General features: G+C 46.1%; 1 protein-coding gene across 24 annotated transcripts in view; it reads left to right on the forward strand.

Moving 5' to 3' along the window:
• Positions 1-21,196, forward strand: part of pknox2 (pbx/knotted 1 homeobox 2) — a 462,769-nt gene that overhangs the window by 402,995 nt on the left and 38,578 nt on the right. For all 24 annotated transcript variants that reach the window (XM_072593094.1, XM_072593109.1, XM_072593097.1 and 21 more), the window contains one exon: positions 920-1,017. In XM_072593094.1, coding sequence (XP_072449195.1) covers positions 920-1,017 — 98 coding nt within the window. The remainder of the gene's footprint in view (positions 1-919; positions 1,018-21,196) is intronic.

The raw sequence follows: 21,196 nt of genomic DNA on the forward strand, positions 1-21,196 counted from the left end.
GAATTGGATATCCTTCGGAGGGTTTGTACGGGTTGGACCAAATAGTCTGTTTCCACACTAATTCTATGACTCATCTCCAGAAGTCTGAAGTTCTGAAAAAGAGTTGTACCAATTCTCTAAATGTTAACTCTGTTTCTCTGTTGCCAGACCTGCTGAGTTTCTCCAGTTCCTTCTGCTTTTACAGCATCTGCAGCATTTTGCTTCTTAGCTGTTTTACTTGTCCCCTTTCACTGCTGGGTATTCAGCATCTTATTAGCAAAATTAGAAGCAAACAACTTATGTATGCAAGTTGCCCGTACACCATGAGGCAGTTTCTTCACCTTTTGAAATTAGTTTGTGTCAAGTTTTAACTCAGTTACATCAAAATTGGCCTAACCGTTAGGTTCTCAAGCATACTGAGAACCTGCTCATGACAATAATGTTTGGAACCTGATCTCAGATAACAAGAGGACGGAAGTTAGTTTTGAAGGGGATGGGCCGTCCATGCCAGTTCCATGCTTCCAACTCGAAAGCAGCATTGTCAAGGTAGTCTGATTGGTTAGTTCCCCAAGTGATAATTGATCTCTGGCAAGAGTTACTCATACTGCCGTTGGGATCACTGGCTGGCAGTTGCTAGCTTCAAGAACAGATGAATTATCAAAGCTTATTAACCCTTCTAATATTTTGACTGTTCTACTTGTTTTGTCGGCCTCACCCACATGATTTTGCTTAGGTTTCCTTTTTATTTTTACCCCTGTGTTTCCTGTTGTGTTTCTGTCAGATTTTCCTATGTTATTTTTGTCTGACAGCACCCCCACAGGCTTTTTAGGATCAGTTGACAATGGAGTATGAAATCTGCACCATTTGGATATGGGTTTGTGTACATCAGAGCAAGTGGAAAAAGTACTAACATTGTCTTTTGTACCATATTACTTCACAGGTGGAACAATTTACCAGCCGGTAACTATGGTAACCTCTCAGGGTCAAGTGGTGACCCAGGCCATTCCACAGGGTACAATACAAATCCAGAACACACAGGTGAGGGATGTGAACATCTTTTGTAGTTTTATGTTTTGGCCTTTGAGGCTGCTGAATGGAGCATTTTTAACTAAGTTGAAATTCTGAATTTTCTGGACATTCAATTAGATTAACACCACAGATCAGGAAAGCACTTAAAGGGCACCCAATTGGTCCTCCTGAAAGAGAACAATTTTCTTTTGCAAGAACATACTTTATTCATAAAATATTTACAAGTGCATTATGAAACATTTCAAATCATCAATTACAGAAAATAAAAATAAACTATGACTTGTCTGAATCGAGTGTGCTTTGCACACTCTGTGCCTCAATCCAATTGTACAGGTGTGACATTAAATAAATGTGACATTAACTATCTACATTCTGTTACAAGCATACCAAGGGGTTAAGTAGGTTAAAAGCACCTTGCTACATTATTCGGAAAGGCCTTAGACAAAGGCCTTTCCCCCACTGTGCCTTTGTAGCTGCCCAAGCTTTAGAGTATCCTTTAGAATTTGTCAGTATGCAACACTTGATCGGGGATTGTGCTTTACGCTGGAAGACCAAAGAGCATTTTTCACCGCATTGAGAGTTCTCCAGGTGCAGTCAATGTTTTTTCTGTCTGTGTGTGTGTCTGGAAAATTGCCGTACAGCACAGAGAGCTGTGTCATGGTGCTGCTCAGGATGAACCACAACACAGGCCACTGCATCTCTTCCTAGCTCTTCTTTGCAAACATCCATTCCCGAGATGTGCAATGGTCTTGTCACCACTTCAGAGAGGTAAAAACAACGACTGCAGATGCTGGAAAGCAAATACTAGATTAGTGGTGCTGGAAGAGCACAGCAGTTCAGGCAGCATCCAACGAGCAGCGAAATCGACATTTCAGGCAAAAGCCCTTCATCAGGAATAAAGGCAGTGAGCCTGAAGCATGGAGAGATAAGCTAGAGGAGGGTGGGGGTGGGGAGAGAGTAGCATAGAGTACAATGGGTGAGTGGGGGAGGAGATGAAGGTGATAGGTCAAGGAGGAGAGGGTGGAGTGGATAGGTGGAAAAGGAGATAGGCAGGTTCAACAAGTCCAGACCAGTCAAGGAGAGTGTGCTGAGCTGGAAGTTTGAAACTAGGATGAGGTGGGGGAAGGGGAAATGAGGAAGCTGTTGAAGTCCACATTGATGCCCTGGGGTTGAAGTGTTCCGAGGCGGAAGATGAGGCGTTCTTCCTCCAGGCGTCTGGTGATGAGGGAGCCAGGCATCTTGAAAGCAGCATATGGTGGTGCAGACAGTCTGGACACGAATGAGCAATTTGACAGGAAGTGCCCCTCTCACCACTGGCCAATCTATAGCTTGATCCTTGTTTGAAATTTTTGGTTGTGAGGCATTGTGCAAATGACAGTCTACTCAGTGAACCATCCAGCAGGCCCGACTGTCACCTACAGGGTCTTGAGGATATCACATGCTAACTACTGCCTGATGGACTTGTGTCTAGATTAGAGTAGTGCTGGAAAAGCACAGCCGATCAGGGAGCATCTGAGGAGCAGGAAAATCGATATTTCGGGCAAAAATGTCGATTTTTCTGTTCCTCGGATGCTGCCTGACCGACTGTGCTTTTCCAGCACCACTCTAATCTAGACTCTGACTTCCAGCAACTGCATCCTCATATATGCCCTGATGGACTTGATGGACTTGTGGTCGAAGGGACTTGCTCTGAACAGACGTTTCTCCAAAGGACAGGTAATCTGGAATGGTCAGCTATTTGGAGCATTCTACACTAATGTGGCCACACCTACCCTTCGCAACACCAGGCACCAGGGAGAAATAGAACCTCAGCACGTAGTGACACTCTGGGCTAATCTGGACACATTCCTTAACAATGATTGTCAAAGGTGCTGACTATACCTATATGAGATAATCATTAAGACAAGGCACTGTATCTATCTCAGTGGGAAAATAATGAACGGGATATTATCTGTACGTCTGTGAGGCAATTATTAGTACAGGTTACTTTCTGTACCACAGCAGGGTGTCTGTACCCGAAGGAGACCAAGTACATCAAACATCAACGGTAACAGCAATTGGCAAATAAATTGTTACTGAGTCATACAGTACATAGGGATTGATTATCCCATGTTGCTGTTTGTGAGGCTTTACAGCATGCATAATGACTGCTGTGTTTACCCACATAACAACACCACACCTAAAAAGCAACTTATCACTTGTGACTTGCTGGATCTGAAATGTTCAGAGCATCTTTGGGATCTGCATGTCCCCAAGTACCTGCAGATGAGGTGTATTCATCGCTTCTCGGCCTTTTGGCTCAGAATATGTGTAGTTCCTGAGGACCAGAGGAAGAGATTCAGCTCGAGTGCTGCAGGTTTGACGCAGTGGACGTGTGCTGGCGGGGGAGAAACCACGGGGATCGTGTTGCGAGTCGTCGGAGCTGCTGGAGACCATTGCTGGATCGTAATTGGACGTTGGAGGATTGTTTGGTTGTGCTGACCTGCTCTTGGTGGATCTTTATGCTGGCTTCGGCCTAACGTCAATTCAGGTACCAGCCAACCTCAGAGCTATGGCCTCAGCAGCCGCTAGCAGCCCTGCCCTGGGCATTCACAACACAGTCAGGGTGACTGTGAAGAAGGTGGAGGAGCACACACCAGTTGATCGGACGGTGTTTGTGAAGAAGATTTTGCTGGAGTGCTGCGGGTTTGAACGTGGAAACTGAACACTAAGCTGTTGACCCCGGGAAACATCGAAGAGCTCAAGAGGGATTACGCAGGTTGGAGAACCGTGAAGCCCCTCTTTGAGTCTCCAGCGGACTGGTGGGAAACGGTAAAAGGGAACATCAAGAGGTTCTTTATCCTCAAAGGTGTCCAGGAGGCGAGAGAGAGGCGGGGAAAACTGTCCCAGCTCCAGGAAAGTATGCAGAACCTGCTCCTGCAGAACCAGACGATGGGGGTCGATGTCACGGAGGACCTCAAGGAGGTGAAGGGCCAGCAAGCCTCGCTCTTTGCCTCGGAGGCCTCCAGGATAATCTTCCGGTCCAGGGTCCGCTCGGTGGAGCAGGACGAGACGTGCTCACGTTTCTTCTTCCAGAAGGTGCACAAAGAGAGCTCCGTGCTCAGCAGCCTGAAGAAAGAAGATGGCTCGGTAACGTCATCTCAGGCTGACGTCATGAGGATCAGCAAATCCTTCTACGCCAACCTGTATGACTCGAAGCCAACCGACAGCGCGGCCTCCCAGTCGTTCCTGTCCTCTATCACGGAGGTCCTAGATGACGGAACACGAGAGAGGCTGGACCAGCCGCTATCTCTGGATGAACTGACCAAGGCCCTCGAGTCCTTCGAAAAGAATAAAACTCCCGGAAGCGACAGCTTACCGGTTGAGGTTTATTCCGCTCTTTGGGACTTGATCGGCCAGGACCTGCTGGAGGTGTATGTCAGTATGCTTCGGGCAGGTACCATGAGTGAATCCATGAGGAAAGGCATCATCACCCTCGTCTACAAGCGGAAGGGGGAGAGGGAGGAAATTAGAAATTGGAGACCGATCTCACTGTTAAATGCAGACTACAAAATCTTGTCAAAGGTCATCGCCAACCGGGTCAGGTCTGCTCTGGGATCGGTGATCCACCCGGACCAAACCTGTACCGGGCAGGAAGATCTCTGAGAGTCTCGCACTCCTCAGGGATACGATCGCCTACGTGCAGGACAGAGGGGTGGACACCTGCCTCATCAGCCTGGACCAGGAGAAAGCCTTTGACAGGATATCGCATACATATATGAGGGATGTCCTCTCCAAAATGGGCTTTGGGGAGGGAATCGGAAATTGGATCAGACTGCTCTACACCAACATTGTCAGTGCAGTCTCAATCAATGGGTGGGAATCAGATAGCTTCCCAGTCAGATCTGGAGTCGGGCAGGGCTGCCCTCTCTCTCCTGCCTTGTTTGTGTGTTGCATAGAGCCATTTGCCGAATCCATCAGGAAGGATGCGAGCCTGAGAGGGGGGTGACTATTCCTGGCAGCGGGGGCCTGCAGGTTAAGGCCTCCCTGTACATGGATGACGTCGCTGTTTTCTGCTCGGATCCGCTGTCCGTGCACAGACTCGTGTGCATCTGTGACCAGTTCGAATGGGCCTCCGGGGCCAAGGTAAACCGAGGCAAGAGCGAAGCCATGCTCTTCGGGACCTGGGCTGACCAATCCTCTATCCCCTTCACCGTCAGGACTGACCACCTGAAGGTGCTGGGTATTTGGTTCGGGGGGGCTGGGGCGTGCGCCAAGACCTGGGAGGAGCGGATCAGGAAGATGAGACAGAAACTAGGCAGATGGGGGCAACGGTCGCTCTCCATCGCGGGAAAAAACCTGGTCATCAGGTGTGAGGTACTCTCAGTATTGCTATATGTGGCACAGGTCTGGCCTATCCCCAGGACCTGTGCCGCCGCAGTCACCCGGGCCATCTTCCAATTCATTTGGAGATCAAAGATGGACCGGGTCCGAAGAGACTCTATGTACAAAGACTGGTGCAATGGGGGAAAAAACACGCCCAATGCTACCCTCACCCTGATGGCCACCTTTGTGTGTGGCTGCATCAAGCTGTGCGTGGATCCCCGGTACGCAAACACCAAGTGTCACTACGTACTGAGGTTCTACCTGTCCCCGGTGTTGCGAAGGATGGGCCTGGCCTCGCTGCCGCGGAACGCTCCGAGTAGTTGGACTGTTCCGTATCACCTGTCCTTCGTGGAGAAATTTATGAGGAAAAGCACCTTTGACCACAAGTCCATCAGGAAGTGGTCAGCACGTAGCGTCCTTGAGATCCTTCGGGAAAAGGAGAGGGCGGATCCTGTCGAGCGGTTCCCTGAGCAGACTGTCAAAGCCATTTGGCAGAACGCCTCATCGCCAGAACTTTCCAACAAGCACCAAGACGTGGCTTGGCTGGTGGTGAGAAGGGCTCTGCCTGTGAGATCCTTTATGCACGCCCGGACTCTCTGCCGCACCGCACGCTGCCCTCGAAGTGGCTGCGGGGGGGGACGAGACTGTCACACACCTCCTTCTGGAATGTGCCTATGCAGAGGAAGTCTGGAGAGGAATGCAGTGGTGCTTGTCGAGGTTCGTCCCGAGCAGCGCCGTGACGCGGGACTCCGTGCTCTACGGCCTGTTCCCCGGGACTCACACCGAGACGAACATTAACTGCGCCTGGAGGATCATCAACTCGGTGAAGGACGCTCTCTGGGCGTTCCGAAACCTGTTGATCTTCCAGCTGAAGGAGTTGACCCCGACCGAGTGTTGCAGACTGGCACATTCCAAGGTCCAAGACTACGTGTTGAGGGACGGGCTGAAGCTTGGGGCAGCTGCCGCCAAGGCGCGGTGGGGAAAGACCACCGTGTAAGATCGGCCTGCCGAAAGAAGAACAGGGGGCCCACGCGGACGTTTTTTTGGGCTCTGCTGATGCCTCAGCCAAATATATGTACAAGATTGAAAAATGCACAGGATTGTAAATGACATTGATAAATCCGAATCTGTGTTTGGAAATGTGGACATATGTATGGCATGATCAAATGTACAGACCATCAAATCATTTTATGAATAAAGTATATTTTTGAAATTAAAAAAAAGCGGACGTGTGCTGCCTGCAGTACATCTCCGAGGTTACGGAGGTGGTGGGCGGGCGCCTCCTCGTCGCCAACGTCATATACAGGAATGCTCTACTGAGACTGATTAATGTGTACCCCCCCCCCCTCCCCCAGTGGGTAAGAGTGAACGGTTGGCCGACCTGCAGCAGCTTCCACTGGACGCCACGTCCAGAGCCCTGATGGACACGGTAAAAGATGCCAAGCTGCACAATGTCTTCAGCACCCCTGCAGATGGAGCGCAGCGTAGATACACCTGGTCACGGGCAGACGGGTCTATCCGCTCAAGGATAGATTACCTGTTTGTGTCCCGAACGCTCTCGGTCAGATCCACCGACGTCAAGCCGGTGTTCTTCACTGACCACTGCCTCCTGCTGGCCGACTGTCACCTACAGGACGAGCAGCGGGCGGGCAAGGGAACGTGTAAGCTGAACACAAAGCTGTTGACCCCGGGAAACATTGAGGAGCTCAAGAGGGACGACGCAGATTGGAGAACCGTGAACCCAGTGGACTGGTGGGAAACAGTAAAAGGGAACATCAAGAAGTTCTTCATCCTCAAAAGGTGTCCAGGAGGCGAGAGAGAGGTGGGGAAAACTGTCCCAGCTCCAGGAAAGTATGCAGAACCTGCTCCTGCTGCAGACGATGGGGGTGGATGTCACGGAGGACCTCAAGGAGGTGAAGGGCCAGCAAGCCTCGCTCTTTGCCTCGGAGGCCTCCCAAGATAATCTTCTGGTCCAGGGTCCACTCGGTGGAGCGGGACGAGATGAGCTCATATTTCTTCTTCCAGAAGGTGCATAAAGAGAGCTCCGTGCTCAGCAGCCTGAAGGAAGAAGCTGGCTCGATAACGTCATCTCAGGCTGACGTCATGAAGATCAGTAAATCCTTCTATGTCAGTCTGTATGACGCGAAGCCGACCGACAGCACGGCCCCTCCTATCACGGAGGTCTTAGACGACAGAACACGCAAGAGGCTGGACCAGCCGCTATCTGTGGACGAGCTGACCAAGGCCCTTGAGTCCTTCGAAAAGAATAAAACTCCCGGAAGCAACGGTTTACCGGTCGAGCTCTATTCCGCTTTGTGGGACTTGATTGGCCCGGATCTGCTGGAGGTGTATGTCAGTATGCTTCGGGCAGGTACCATGAGTGAATCCATGAGGAAAGGCATCATCACCCTCGTCTACAAGCGGAAGGGGCAGAGGGAGGAACTCAAAAATTGGAGACCAATCTCACTATTGAATGCGGATTCTGTCAAAGGTAATCGCCAACCAGGTCAGGTCTGCTCTGGGGGCGGTGATTCACCCTGACCAAACCTGTGCTGTACCGGGCAGGAAGATCACTGAGAGTCTCGTACTCCTCAGGGATACCATCGCCTACGTGCAGGACAGAGGGTTGGACACCTGCCTGATCAGCCTGGACCAGGAGAAGGCCTTTGACAGCATATCACACAAGTATATGAGAAATGTTCTCTCCAAAATGGGCTTTGGGGAGGGAATCTGCAATTGCATCAGACTGCTCTACACCAACATTGTCAGTGCAGTCTCAATCAATGGGTGGGAATCAGATAGCTTCCCAGTCAGATCTGGAGTCAGACAGGGCTGCCCTCTCTCGCCTGCCTTGTTTGTGTGCTGCATAGAGCCATTTGCTGAGTCCATCAGGAAGGATGCGAGCCTGAGAGGGGTGACTATTCCTGGCAGCGGGGGCCTGCAGATTAAGGCCGTTTTCTGCTTGGATCCACTGTCCGTGCACAGACTCATGTGCATATGTGACCAGTTCGTACGGGCCTCGGGAGCCAAGGTAAACTGAAGCAAGAGCGAGGCCATGCTCTTCGGGAACTGGGCCGACCAATCCTCTATCCCCTTCACCATCAGGACCGACCACCTGAAGGTGCTGAGTATTTGGTTCGGGGGGCTGGGGCATGCGCCAAGTCTTGGGAGGAGGTTATCAGCAAAGTGAGGCAGGAACTGGGCAGATGGAAGCTACGGTTGCTCTCCATCGCAGGAAAAAACCTGGTCATCAGGTGTGAGGCACTGTCATTGCTGTTATCCGTGGCACAGGTATGACCTATTCCCAGAACCTGTGCCACTGCAGTCACCCAGGCCATCTTCCAGTTTATATGGAGGTCAAAGATAGACCAGGTCTGAAGGGACTTGCTGTACAAAGATCTGGGCAACGGGGGAAAAAATACACCCAATGCCACCCTCACCCTGATGGCCACCTTTGTGTGGCTGCATCAAGCTGTGCGTGGATCCCTGGTATGCAAACACCAAGTGTCACTAAGTACTGAGGTTCTACCTGTCCCCGGTGTTGCGAAGGATGGGCCTGGCCTCGCTGCCGCGGAACGCTCCGAGTCGTTGGACTGTTCTGTCTCACCTGTCCTTCGTGGAGAAGTTTATGAAGAAAAACACCTTTGACCACAAGTCCATCAGGAAGTGGTCAGCACGTAGTGTCCTTGAGACCCTTCGGGAAAAGGAGAGGGCAAATTCCCTGAGCAGACTGTCAAAACCATTTGGCAGAATGCCTTATCGCCAGAACTTTCCAACAAGCACCAAGGCATGGCTTGGCTGGTGGTGAGAAGGGCTCTGACTGTGAGATCCTTTATGCACGCCCGGACTCTCCCGCACTGCACGCTGCCCTCGAAGTGGCTGCGGGGGGGACGAGACTGTCACACACCTCCTTCTGGAATGTGCCTACACAGAAGAAGTCTGGAGAGGAATGCAGTGGTGTTTGTCGAGGTTCGTCCCGAGCAGCGCCGTGACGCGGGACTCTGTGCTCTACGGCCTGTTCCCCGGGACGCACACCGAGACGAACATCAACTGTGCCTGGAGGATCATCAACTCGGTGAAGGATGCTCTTCCAGCTGAAGGAGTTGACCCCAACTGAGTGTTGCAGACTGGCACATTCCAAGGTCCAGGACTACGTGTTGAGGGACGTGCTGAAGCTTGGAGCAGCTGCCGCCAAGGCGTGGTGGGGAAAGACCACCGTGTAACACCTGCCTGCCTAAAGAAGAACAGGGGGCCCGTGCAGTCATCTGGGCTCTGCTGACGCCTCAGCTAAGAATGTAATCGTACAGACGTGTATATAGGAATGATTACTCTGTTTTTCAGAATGCAAACAAATGGAATGTTTACATAAGTATGGCATGTCCAACTGTACAGACCATTAAAGTATTTTATGAATAAAGTATATTTTTGAAATTTAAAAAAAAGTATTCATCAGCACATGGGGAATGGGTTAAGAATTGGCCTTTTACTTGCAATTTGATTGAAATTTAATTGAAACGGGTGGGATAGCATGCTGCTATGTTTGTTGGCCTTATTCATTCTAATTAAATGAAGTCATACAACCTTGAATTCAGTTCCAACTGAAATCGAACTCACAGTAAACATTTCTAATTGATGCTAAATTGGCAAACTGGCTTGGGATTGCCAAAGTTGCATTACTCTTACTGTAACTTCTTTCAATTTGTACAGTTGGGTTACTTTTATGCTGAGCACTGCAGGCCTGTGGGGGTCAGATGCAAGACCTTTTACAGTCTTGATCAGTAAATGTTTAATATTTATGGTAGCTGCCTCATCAACCCCTACCTCAAGCAAAAATTCTACACGAAATGTAGAATTCAATGGAGTGGTACAGAAAAGGCATAGTAAAGGCAAAGGCTTGCATTCAATCAAACAGATTCTGTGCAGTCAAATACTTCATGATATACTAACTGTGGAAAGGGGTTGGTGGCAGCTCTTTGACACGAACTGTAATTGCTTCAGAGTACCATCCTAGACCGCAGTAACCACAGTCAGGCTTGATCTCACTAATTAAAATCATTGTAATCAGACCAACATTCTCCTTGCATGTTTTTATGGTGGGAGAGGTGGCAGTGTGTGTGGGGGTGGGTGGTTTGCGAGGTTGAGGGAACATGCTAGCTCAGAAATCATGTGGAAGGTGACTGTTTCTGAGTGACTTTCACCTGATGCTCCTATACTGACGCTTCATTAATTCTTTTTTGCACAAATAGAATTCTGCTGTGTGTTTTTACAAGTGCAATGATTCATTAGCACTTGCTGAGGCAATCATTGGAGGTTTTTAGGTCTGTGAAGAAATATATGTTATTTTTTTTAAAAATACGTCTAAATATTCATATGTAGTGCACAGCCTTAAAGGGCCCTTTTCGAAATTGCGTTCTGAACAATCTTTTCTATATGAGAAAGGAGGATGAGAGTCCAAGGTGGTGAAAATGTCCTGAATCACCATTCAAAAGGAGACAATTAGGTGTAAGTTGTCCTCACCATTGGATATATTTTACTCTGAATATTGCACAGGAACAAGAGGAGCCATTTAATAGTATTGACTTCTACCTGTTTGATACTTTTCATAGAATCCTAATATCTTTACATTGTAGCAGTAGGCCATTCAACCCATTGAGTCCCTACCAACCCTCTGAAGAGCATCCTGCCCAGATCCACCCTTTCCCATAACCCTTTCCCGTGGATTATGCACACATTCCTGGACACTATAGGCAGTTTGTTATGGCCAATCCACCTTACCTGCACGTCTTTGGACTGTGGGAGAAAACCAGAGCACCCAGAAGAAACCCACACAGACACAGAGAATGTGCAAACTACACACAGTCACCCAAAGCTGGAATCAAACTCAGGCCCCTGGAGCTGCACGGCAGCAGTGCTAACCATGCCACACCAATACAATAGAACAACTCAAGATGGTTCACAGAAGTGCTTCCAAACAAAACTTGACACCAAGTCACATAAATCAGTACTTGACTGATGATGAAAAGCTTTGTCAAAGAGATGGATTTAGAGAGTGTTCTAAAAGAGGAAGGAGAGGCAGAGGTGTTCAGGGAGCAAGGGTTCCAGAGCTTTAGGGTCTTGATGAGGGCAGACAGGCCTGTCAGTGATGAGGTGACTCACTGCTCAGGAGGCTGGAAATGGAGGACCATGAGGTATTTCTGACACTTATATAGAGACATAGAGATGTACAGCATGGAAACAGACCCTTCGGTCCAACCCGTCCATGCTGACAAGGTTGGAGAGATACAATGGGGCCACAATACGAGTGATTTGAAAACAGGAGTAAAACAAAGAATTGCAGACATTGGAGATTTGAAGCGCACATAAACAGAAATTATTGGAGAACCTCAGCCAGTCTGGCAGTATCTGTGGAGGGAAGAAAGCAGCAGAGCTTTGGGTGACTGTAAACTGAGGCTAGAGCAAGGGAGTCCAGCGACCCTTCTTCAGTATATTTCTTTCAGAACGGCTGAAAATAAAGTTACTTTTAAACTCTTAGCACTGTGTAACTGGGTACCAATGTAGGTCAATGAGTTCAGGGTAAAATGTGAACAGATCTCAATATGAGTTAACCAACACAGAATGCTGGACAAACTCAGCAGATCTGACAACATCAATTTATGAGTTCCGAAGAAGAGTTATACCAGACTCAAAACATTAACTCTGTTTTCTCTCCACAGATGCTGCCTGACCTGGTGAGTTTCTCCAGCATTGTCTATGGTTGTTTTAAGTTTCTAGTATCTTGCTTTTATTGGTATGAGCTAATCTATGGGCAGCAGAGCTCTGGGTGACTGTGGAAGATGAAGGTAGAACAAGGAAAACCTGTCAGTTGTGCAATAGGATAGTTAAGTCCAGAGAAGGTATAAGCATAAATATAGGTATCACCTGCAAATGAACTGAAGTATGAGTGAAGTAGGGCAGTACTGTACAAGTGGAAAGACGGTGCCTTGGTCTTGGCTCGTGTTTGTGACTAGAAACTCCCCTTAAGGTCAAATATCTTCTTTTATTGTCCTATACTTCAGGATGAATGATTTAATGCTGCAAACCATTCAATTGGCAAGACCATTTGGTCTGGGATAATATGGCACAGATATCCTTGAAAAGGTTTCCTATATACTGCAGCCCATTGTCAGAAATGATTTCTTCAGATGCACCAAAAAGACTGAAAATAGCACTCAATGTGTTGGCCATGGATATGCTTGAAACGCTCTTCACAGGTATGACAATTGGAAATTTGAAATAATGAGTGCAAGATTAATTTGTTTGCCTTCACCAAGCACTTTCCAAATAGGTCAGGAGTGAGTTTGGACCAAGGCACTGACAGAATCTCATGAGGTGCAGAGATTTTCAATGTTACTGGTGGTTCTGCAATACTCCCACATCCTCACTAAGTTTCAGCATTGCAGTAAATCCTTGGACACACTAGCTGTGAACAGCAGAAGGATGGAATCCAAGCCCACTGCTACCGCCATGTAGTAATATTCTTGTCAAATATGTTTAGTTGAAGATCTCTGGTAGATTTATTTACAGCTAAACAAATACATGACATATCCAGACACACAACCATATCCCCCGCATACTGCAGCACAGAGCAGCTGTAGTCATGTGATGATATTTGTGTACTAGGCTTATTTGCATGTTGATCTCTTAAAGTGACATTACTCCAAAGATGATAATACGGTACCATTTAGGGGTCGGGGGAGGGTGGTGTGATGACGGCAGATTTGAATAAAAGGTGAGTTGTGCCTGACAATAAAATAAAGTTAACAATATTAATTAATATGAGAACCAGACAGGGAGGTAAGGTGCCCAGCAGTTTAATGGAAATAGGCTAAAGGCAGCAGGAGGTGGCTCTTGTGAATAAGGTGAGCTCAAATCAAGGAGAGGATAGAGAAACTTGACAAAGCTGTGACTTTAGAGCTTGAAAGAAGAGAATGTCAGAGGATTTTGGTTCAGTGAGATTTGCAGAAAAGGAAGGTTGCACCAGAGGAGGATGATGGGCTGCAGTGTTGACACAGTGGCTGCCAACTTCTCCTGTTGACCCAGTCCTGTAATTCCATGGATACTGATCATTCTCTGCCAGGCATCAGTTATCATATAATCCTTGTTTTAACGGATTATTTAACTGTAGCAAGCCTTTCCCTAATCCTGTGATAGCTTCATCTGTATTACACACCATCATTCCACCAAGCTGAAACTGGTTAATTTTTCGTCTCTCCTCAGTCCAAAGACTGAAGTCCTTTACAACAGCCAAGCTGGTTCCTTCCCTCCTAATCTCTTCTAGTTCATCACACTGAATGAAAATGTGACCTTTTTGGGCAATTTGATCAGTGGATTTACTAATCTGAGCTATCCCATTTTCAGTGATGACACCATCTCTGAAAATTCCAAACCCTGCGTCTTTTTAGTCAGTCTAAACCACTTCTACATTGTAGGTGAGGCTGTAATGATCTGCTGAGTTACATGCAGTTGTCATTAGATGTATTCTTTAGTAGCTGGCTCACTGGAGTCTCCAGAGAGAAGCTGAACAAAGGTTTCAATCTGACTGGTCACTTTGGATTGTTGTGATTAGCATGTTTCTTTTTAGTCAATGGGAGCATCATTCCGTCTGTTAAGGCAAAGACACATCTGCCTCAAGGAACTGCAATGGTTCATGGAGCTGATTTGAAGAAGAACAGGGGAGATTTTCCAATGTTCTGGTCAATATTTGACTCTTGGCCAACCTTTAAAACAAGATAGACTATCCAGCTCTTTATTTAATTGCTGTTTATGGGGCCATTCTATCTGCAGATTGTCCACTGCATTTCTTACGACTGTATCTACTCTCATTTCAGTGGCTGTAAGGCGTCTTGGGACATTCTGAAGTGACTGCATTCCTGGGTGCTTTTCATTGCTGTCATACTGTTGGTATTTTACTGAACAGCCCCCTCGCTCCTGTGGCCTGTGCAGAGCAGCTTGAAGCTTATCATTACCAATTCAGGGCTTAAAACATTCCCACTCCTCGAACATGTGACCCAAAACATTCTCATCATCCAACTGGCTTTAATTACCAAGTAGTCAGCTCAGTTGTTCCCTCCTGGACTGAACTCTGCAGGTTTAATATGCTTGAACTGCGAGAGCATTGTTCATTTCCCAGGAGAGTATTTAAAATTTTTTTAAATTCCCAAAGAACACACTGTGTTGAAAGGCATATCACCATCTTGTCCAAATCAGTTTTTTTTAAATCTCTGAGCAGTTACACATTCCACTTTTTCTTTAGTCTCTTCACATTGCCTGATCTTGTGAGTTTTGATTATACTGGTGTGATAACAAAGCACCAATTAACAGAAGGGTAGACTGGTTTTTGGATCCATGTGTTTTCTGGAGACTAAAGCTATCAGGGATTTCAAACCCTGGTCAAGCCCTTAACAAAGTCCCTTTAATATGACATTCCTGTACTACTCTGGTAACATTGTCTTGGAGCTGAGGATGCAGTGGAGCTGATTCTAGTGTGATACAAATTGTTTTGCTGATTATTTATCATAAAAGCCAATAAATATGATTGTATAACTCCTGTAACATGTAATTCCTCAGTCTGGACAGCTCTGAAAAGAAAGCTAATGTCTGACAGCATGTTTAAAGTGGTCATAAAATAGCCAGAGGTCCTATTCTGGTGTTCTGGCAGACTTTCTTTCATTCTCTTGACTAATACGAACAAAATGTCATCTCTTTGGCTATTGATTATGTGACTTTGCATGGAAGTTGTTTGCTGTGTTTGTTTTTAAAGAGTGACTTTATTGGCTTCTTGGAAGTTCCTGAGGATGTCATATAAACGTGATTTTGTCTTCAACTGGCTTCGAGGATTGTGCATGTCTGGAATAACACAGTAATGGAACTGCCAACAAGGCTGCAATACATGTCCCATGGTTTTGCCACTTGTCATCAGCTTAAAGGGTGGCACAGTGGCTCAGTGGTTAGCACTGCTGCCTCACAGTGCCAGGGACCCAGGTATAACTCCAGCCTCGGATGACTGTCTGTGTGGAGTTTGCACATTCTCCCCGTACCTGTGTTCCTCCGGGTGCTCTGGTTTCCTCCCACAATCCAAAGATGTGCAGGTTAGGTAAATTGGCCTGGCTAAATTGCCCATAGTGTTCAGGGATGTGTAGATTAGTTGCATTAGTAATGAGTAAATGTAGGGGAATGGGTCTGGTTGGGTTACTCTTCGGAGGGTTGGTGTGGTCTTATTGGGTCAAATGGCCTGTTTCCACACTGTTGAAAATCACACAACACCAGGTTATAGTCCAATTGGAAGCACACTAGCTTTCGGAGCGATGCTCCTTCATCAGGTGATAGTGGAGCGCTCAATCCTAACACAGAGAATTTATAGCAAAAGTTTACATGTGATGTAACTGAAATTATACATTGAAAAATTGATTGTCTGTTAAGCCTTTCACCTCTTAGAATACAGTGATAGTTTCACTTCTTTCATGTGTAAATCACAAAACCTTTTTTAAAATGTTGCATTCTCGGGGTAGCTGTTAACAATGGTGATAGCTAGATAATATGTTGAAGGAGTTGGCCCCCTGTGTTCTCTGTCTATGCCATGATGTTTAGATTGATTCTAATCTAAAAGGTGAGATAACGGAGTTCTACATGAATGCATGCAGTTTTTGAGCAAAGTACAATGTAACCCTGAAAGTACAAATTCACCCCATAAATATATGTGTGCATGTGGGTCTTTGTCTGTGTGTGTCTGTCTGTCTGGGTTGGGGGTTGTGAGTGTGAGAAAGTGTATGTGTGTGTAGTGAGTGCAGAGTGTCTTAAGTCTGTGAGGGGGTGCATGTGTGAGTGTGGGAGTGTGTGTGACTGTAAGGGTGTGTGTCGGTGTCTGTGTATGTGTGTATAGGAGTGCCTGTGTGTGTGTGAGTGTGTGTGTGTGTGTGTGTATAGTGCAATGGTGGTCACCTGTAATGTGACATGAACCCAAGGTCCCAGTTGAGGCCCTCCCTATCGGTACCGAACTTAGCTATAAGCCTCTGCTCGGCCACTTTTCTCTGCTGCCTGTCCCGAAGTTCACCTTGGAGGATGGTCACCCGAAGGTCCAAGGCTGAATGTCCTGGATCACTGAAATGTTCCCCAACTGGGAGGGAACCCTCCTGTCTGTTGATTGTTGTGTGGTGCCCATTCATCCGTTGTCGTAGCCTTTGCTCGGTTTCCCCAATGTACCATGCCTCCGGGCATCCTTGCCTGCAACGTATAAGATAGACGACGTTGGCTGAGTCACATGAGTACCTGCCATGTACAAGGTGGGAGCTGTCCCTACGCGTAATGGTGGTATCTATGTCCACACTCTGACACGTCTTGCAGCGCCTACCGTGATAGGGTTGTATGGAGTTGTCCTGAGAGCCGGGCAGCTTGCTACGAACAACAGACTTAAGACACTCTGCACTCACTACACACACACACACACACACACACACACACACACACACACTTTCTCACACTCACAACCCCCAACCCAGACAGGCAAAGACCCACATGCACACATATATTTTGTGGGGTGAATTTGTACTTGCATGGTTATATTGTACTTTTCTCAAAAACTGCATGCATTCATGTAGAACTCTGAGCTCAAAAACTGCATGAATTTATAAAAAACTCAGTTTTCTCACTTTTTAGATTAGAATCAATCTAAACATCATGGCATAGACAGAGCACACAGGGAGCCAACACCTTCAACATATTGTCTAGCTATCACCATTGTTAACAACTAATCCGAGAATGCAACTTTTTAAAAGAAAGGTTTTGTAATTTACACATGAAAGAAGTGAAACTATCACTGTATTCTAAGAGATGAAAGGCTTAACAGACAATCAATTTTTCAATGTATAATTTCAGTTACATCACACTATAAATTTTTGCGATAAATTCTCTGTGTTAGGATTGAGCCCTCCACTATCACCTGATGAAGGAGCGACACTCCGAAAGCTAGTGTGCTTCCAATTAAACCTGTTGGACTATAACCTGGTGTTGTGTGATTTTTAACTTTGTACACCCCAATCCAACACCGGCATCTCCAAATCATGTTTCCACACTGTAAGGACTCTAACTTCTAAGTTTATGTCAGCTGTGGTATATTTGGTAGTGCACTCATTTCTGAAACATAATGTTGTGCGTTCGAGTCTCAGTACACCCTAAAAAGAATCTGGCATTGAGTACAGTAATAATAGAGTGCTGTATAGTTTGAGGTGCTTTCTTTTGAGTGAGACATTAAACTGAGGCTACACCTGCCTCCTCAAGTGAAATAAACTGTGGCACTATTTCAACAAAGAGTGGGGGAGTTATTCATAGTGTCTTGGCCAACAACTCAGCCTCAATCGCAGATCATCTGATCATTATCACGTTGTTGCCTTTGGGATCTTGCAGTACACAAGTTGGCTGCTATGTTTGTTACATTCCCAACGGTCAGTACATTTCTAAAGGATTTCATTGGCTGGAAGGTATTTTGGGCTGCCCAATGGTCATGAAAAGTGTAACATGAATGCATTTGTTTTGTACTTCTGGGGAATTAGAGCTGGTTGTTCTGTTGAAATCCGTGTGAATTATGTAGACGTATTAATTTTTAAAAATTCTTCGCAAGTTGTTTTTGCAGTGCATTAGACATTGTATTTCAGACATTTGGTAGCATTGATCTGATTTAACCTGAGCTCTGCTTGTTACACAATTTGAAAATACCAAGCCATTAACTTTATTTTTCCATGATTTTATTTCTTCTTGCACCTCCTCCACGTGTGATGATTGAGCTCATTAGCACCTTTTCTTCGTAAAATTGAAGCCCTGGGCTTGTTGCAGTTATTATGGAAATAAACTGAACTTGCAGTTTGAAATTGAGCAGCTTTTGTGCCATTGCCTGCATTACCACTGAATCTTTGCATCTCAAATAATCCTTTACCCCGCTCTGTTTACTTCAACATTCTCATCACTCATTTATGCCTCTTCACCGTGCCCCCAACTTGGCTCTCCCACGACTCCCACTTTTCCTTCTCTTCATGCGTGCTCGCTGCCAAATGCTATGCCCTCCCTAACCCTCCCCCACACTCTGCTTCGACCTCACCCCCACACCATGTTCTCTCCCACCCTTCAGCCCCCACACCCCCTCAACTTGACAGTTGGTACACCTATAACCTTGTGTATAGCAGGGTGTTTCTTTTTAATTGTGTCAGCCTGCTGTGAATCTTATTTTCAGAACTTGTGTGAACACAGGTTCAGTGTGAACACTGCGTGTTGTGAGGAGAAGCTTTTTCCCTGTTGTTTTAATTTGTTAACCTGCCTTATTTCCCGTCAAGTGAACATTCAGAACAACATGACACCAAAGTTGGGTGTATAATTAATACGGAAGAAGACTGCCACAGATTTAACAGGCATTAATTGAGCAGAAAATGTGTACAGTTGGCAAGTGAACTTCAATAAAGATGAGTGTGTGAAGGTACATTGAGGTAGGAAGAATAGGGAGGGCTACAGTCCTTGAAGAATAATTCTAACTGGAACAAGGAGCGAGGAAGTTTGGGTCACGGATATACAAACCACTAATGTAATGATACAGGTCTTAAAATTATAAACAAGGAACAAGAATTCAATGAGGACATTGAAAAGCCATGGAGTGATGATACATTTGTGATAGAATCTTGGTTCGACCACCTTCACCAGCATGCTGTGTGCAATTCTGGGGCAATTCCTGACCTTTCCCTGCTCTGGCCCAGAAGGACAATAAACAACCTGCTGACAACCCCAGAAGAAGCCTGTCCTGCAGCTATAACACTGCAGGCATGCTAAATTGGTGGAGAATGTGACATCTGCTGCTCAATGGGATCCCACCTTCTGGCATTGCTTGGTAGTTGGTGCTGGCAGGACTTCACCCAGACCCAAAAAGAAGGCCCAATGGAAACTCAGAACTTGGGGGAGTGAAGGGCATTGGGTGGAGAGGTTTGACAGTCTTTGGCATGGAGCTTGGCAAGGCTGGAGATGGTAAAGATTTTAAAAGTCTGATTATGGGGAGTAAGGAAGAAGGTATACCATACCTTCTGGAGGGGGGTGCCCTGGATGCTCACAGGCCACCCTCCAAAGATAATATCCCCCATTTCATTCCTATACTTTTCAAATCTTCTTTAAGATCACTCCAGCCTGCCTCAATCCTATTATGCCATGGGCAGGGTCATACGGGGGTCAATTGAATTTTAACAAGCTCAGTTAACCTTTAATGATTATTTACATGTGATGAGGGGGTTACTGGTTTGTATTAGGTGGGTGAGGTCAGGGATAGGTGGGAAACTGTTGTACTGGGTGCCCAGGCTGTTTTCCGTATCCCCACTTGGCCAAATACACATCTGGTGGGGGTTTGTAAAATCTAGTTTCTTGTCTTGAGACACTGGAGAAAAGTGCAATAAAGATTTGCAAGGATATTGCCAGAACTGAGAGGCTGTATCTATCCAGAAAAAAAATCGAGCAGTTGGGAATGTTTTAGAGAAGGCTGCAAGATGACCTGATCAAGGTTTTTAACATTGTGGAAGTGTTTGATGGGAATGGATGTAGAGAAGATGCTTCTATTTATGGAAAAGGCCAAAACTAGGGCCATAATTTTAAACAATTGTCACTAGCAGGCAGCGACAGAAATTCAAGGCCTGAGTACAGGAAGTCCCCCAGAACCTGTTTGTTGGACCTTGACGTACCTCTCCCTCCCACACATCCCGAACCAGTGGGGGTGAATGGCCAGTTTCTGTGTTATGCATGCTGCATAATATCTATTGGTGGATGGTTACTTAATTAAATAGGTGTACTTGTTCAAAATAAAAACGTTATTGGTACTGTGCTGTATTTTATAATCAATCTTTATTGATTATAAATATGTAGAAGTGAAATCAATATGCAAATCTCCTTTGACATTGCTCAGGGAGCGAGTTGATGAATATACTGGTTTATCACAAATACCAAGAAAATGGTACAGGAATTAATTGCAATGTTTGCAGGAAATGCAAACATTTTAATATATACTGTTTCCTTAGTTGACTTTCTCTCAAATTTCTATAACAAAACTATCAAATTAAGCAGTTTTTGAGTTACTATGAATAGGCAGCATTGTGTATATCCACATATAGCTTGTACATCTCCTTGTGGTTATTAAATAGCAGCTTAAAATGTTTTGAGCAGCATGACTTGTATTGTTCCATGTGACTCTCCGACTCGCACATCTCTCTCTCGGCCTGTATCTGGAGAGTGATGTATCTTGCTGTTCTCTCCACACCATTTAAGTGGCTGCATTGATGGAATACCAAGCATCATTCCCAGCTGTTGATTAAATTCTAAACACTAGTAGTCATTCTCAGATTTTGATTAAATTTGTGAGTGAATGTGTGTTTGTATCAGTCCGTCTTTTTTAAACATACATCCAGGCAGCACCATGCCACCCTCTGATCTCCCAGCACTTTACCAGACCATGGATAATCTACTCATCATAATCAGGACTTCTGACATCCAATATCCCCATCTCATCTCCGACATATCTGACATTGGTGGTAGGCAAGTAGTTGGAGGGAATCCTGAGGGACAGGATTTTCTTGTATTTGGAAAGGCAAGGACTGACTAGGGTTACTCAGCAGAGCTTTGTGCGTGGGAAATCATGCCTCACAAACTTGATTGAGTTCTTTGAAGAAGTAACAAAGATGACGTTTGACAAGGTTCCTGGTTAGCAAGGTTAGATCTTATGGAATAGATGGAGAACTAGGCATTTGGATACAGAACTGGCTCGAAGGTAGAA

This window comes from Chiloscyllium punctatum, chromosome 23, assembly GCF_047496795.1.
Source record: "Chiloscyllium punctatum isolate Juve2018m chromosome 23, sChiPun1.3, whole genome shotgun sequence".
Lineage (NCBI taxonomy): Eukaryota > Metazoa > Chordata > Chondrichthyes > Orectolobiformes > Hemiscylliidae > Chiloscyllium > Chiloscyllium punctatum.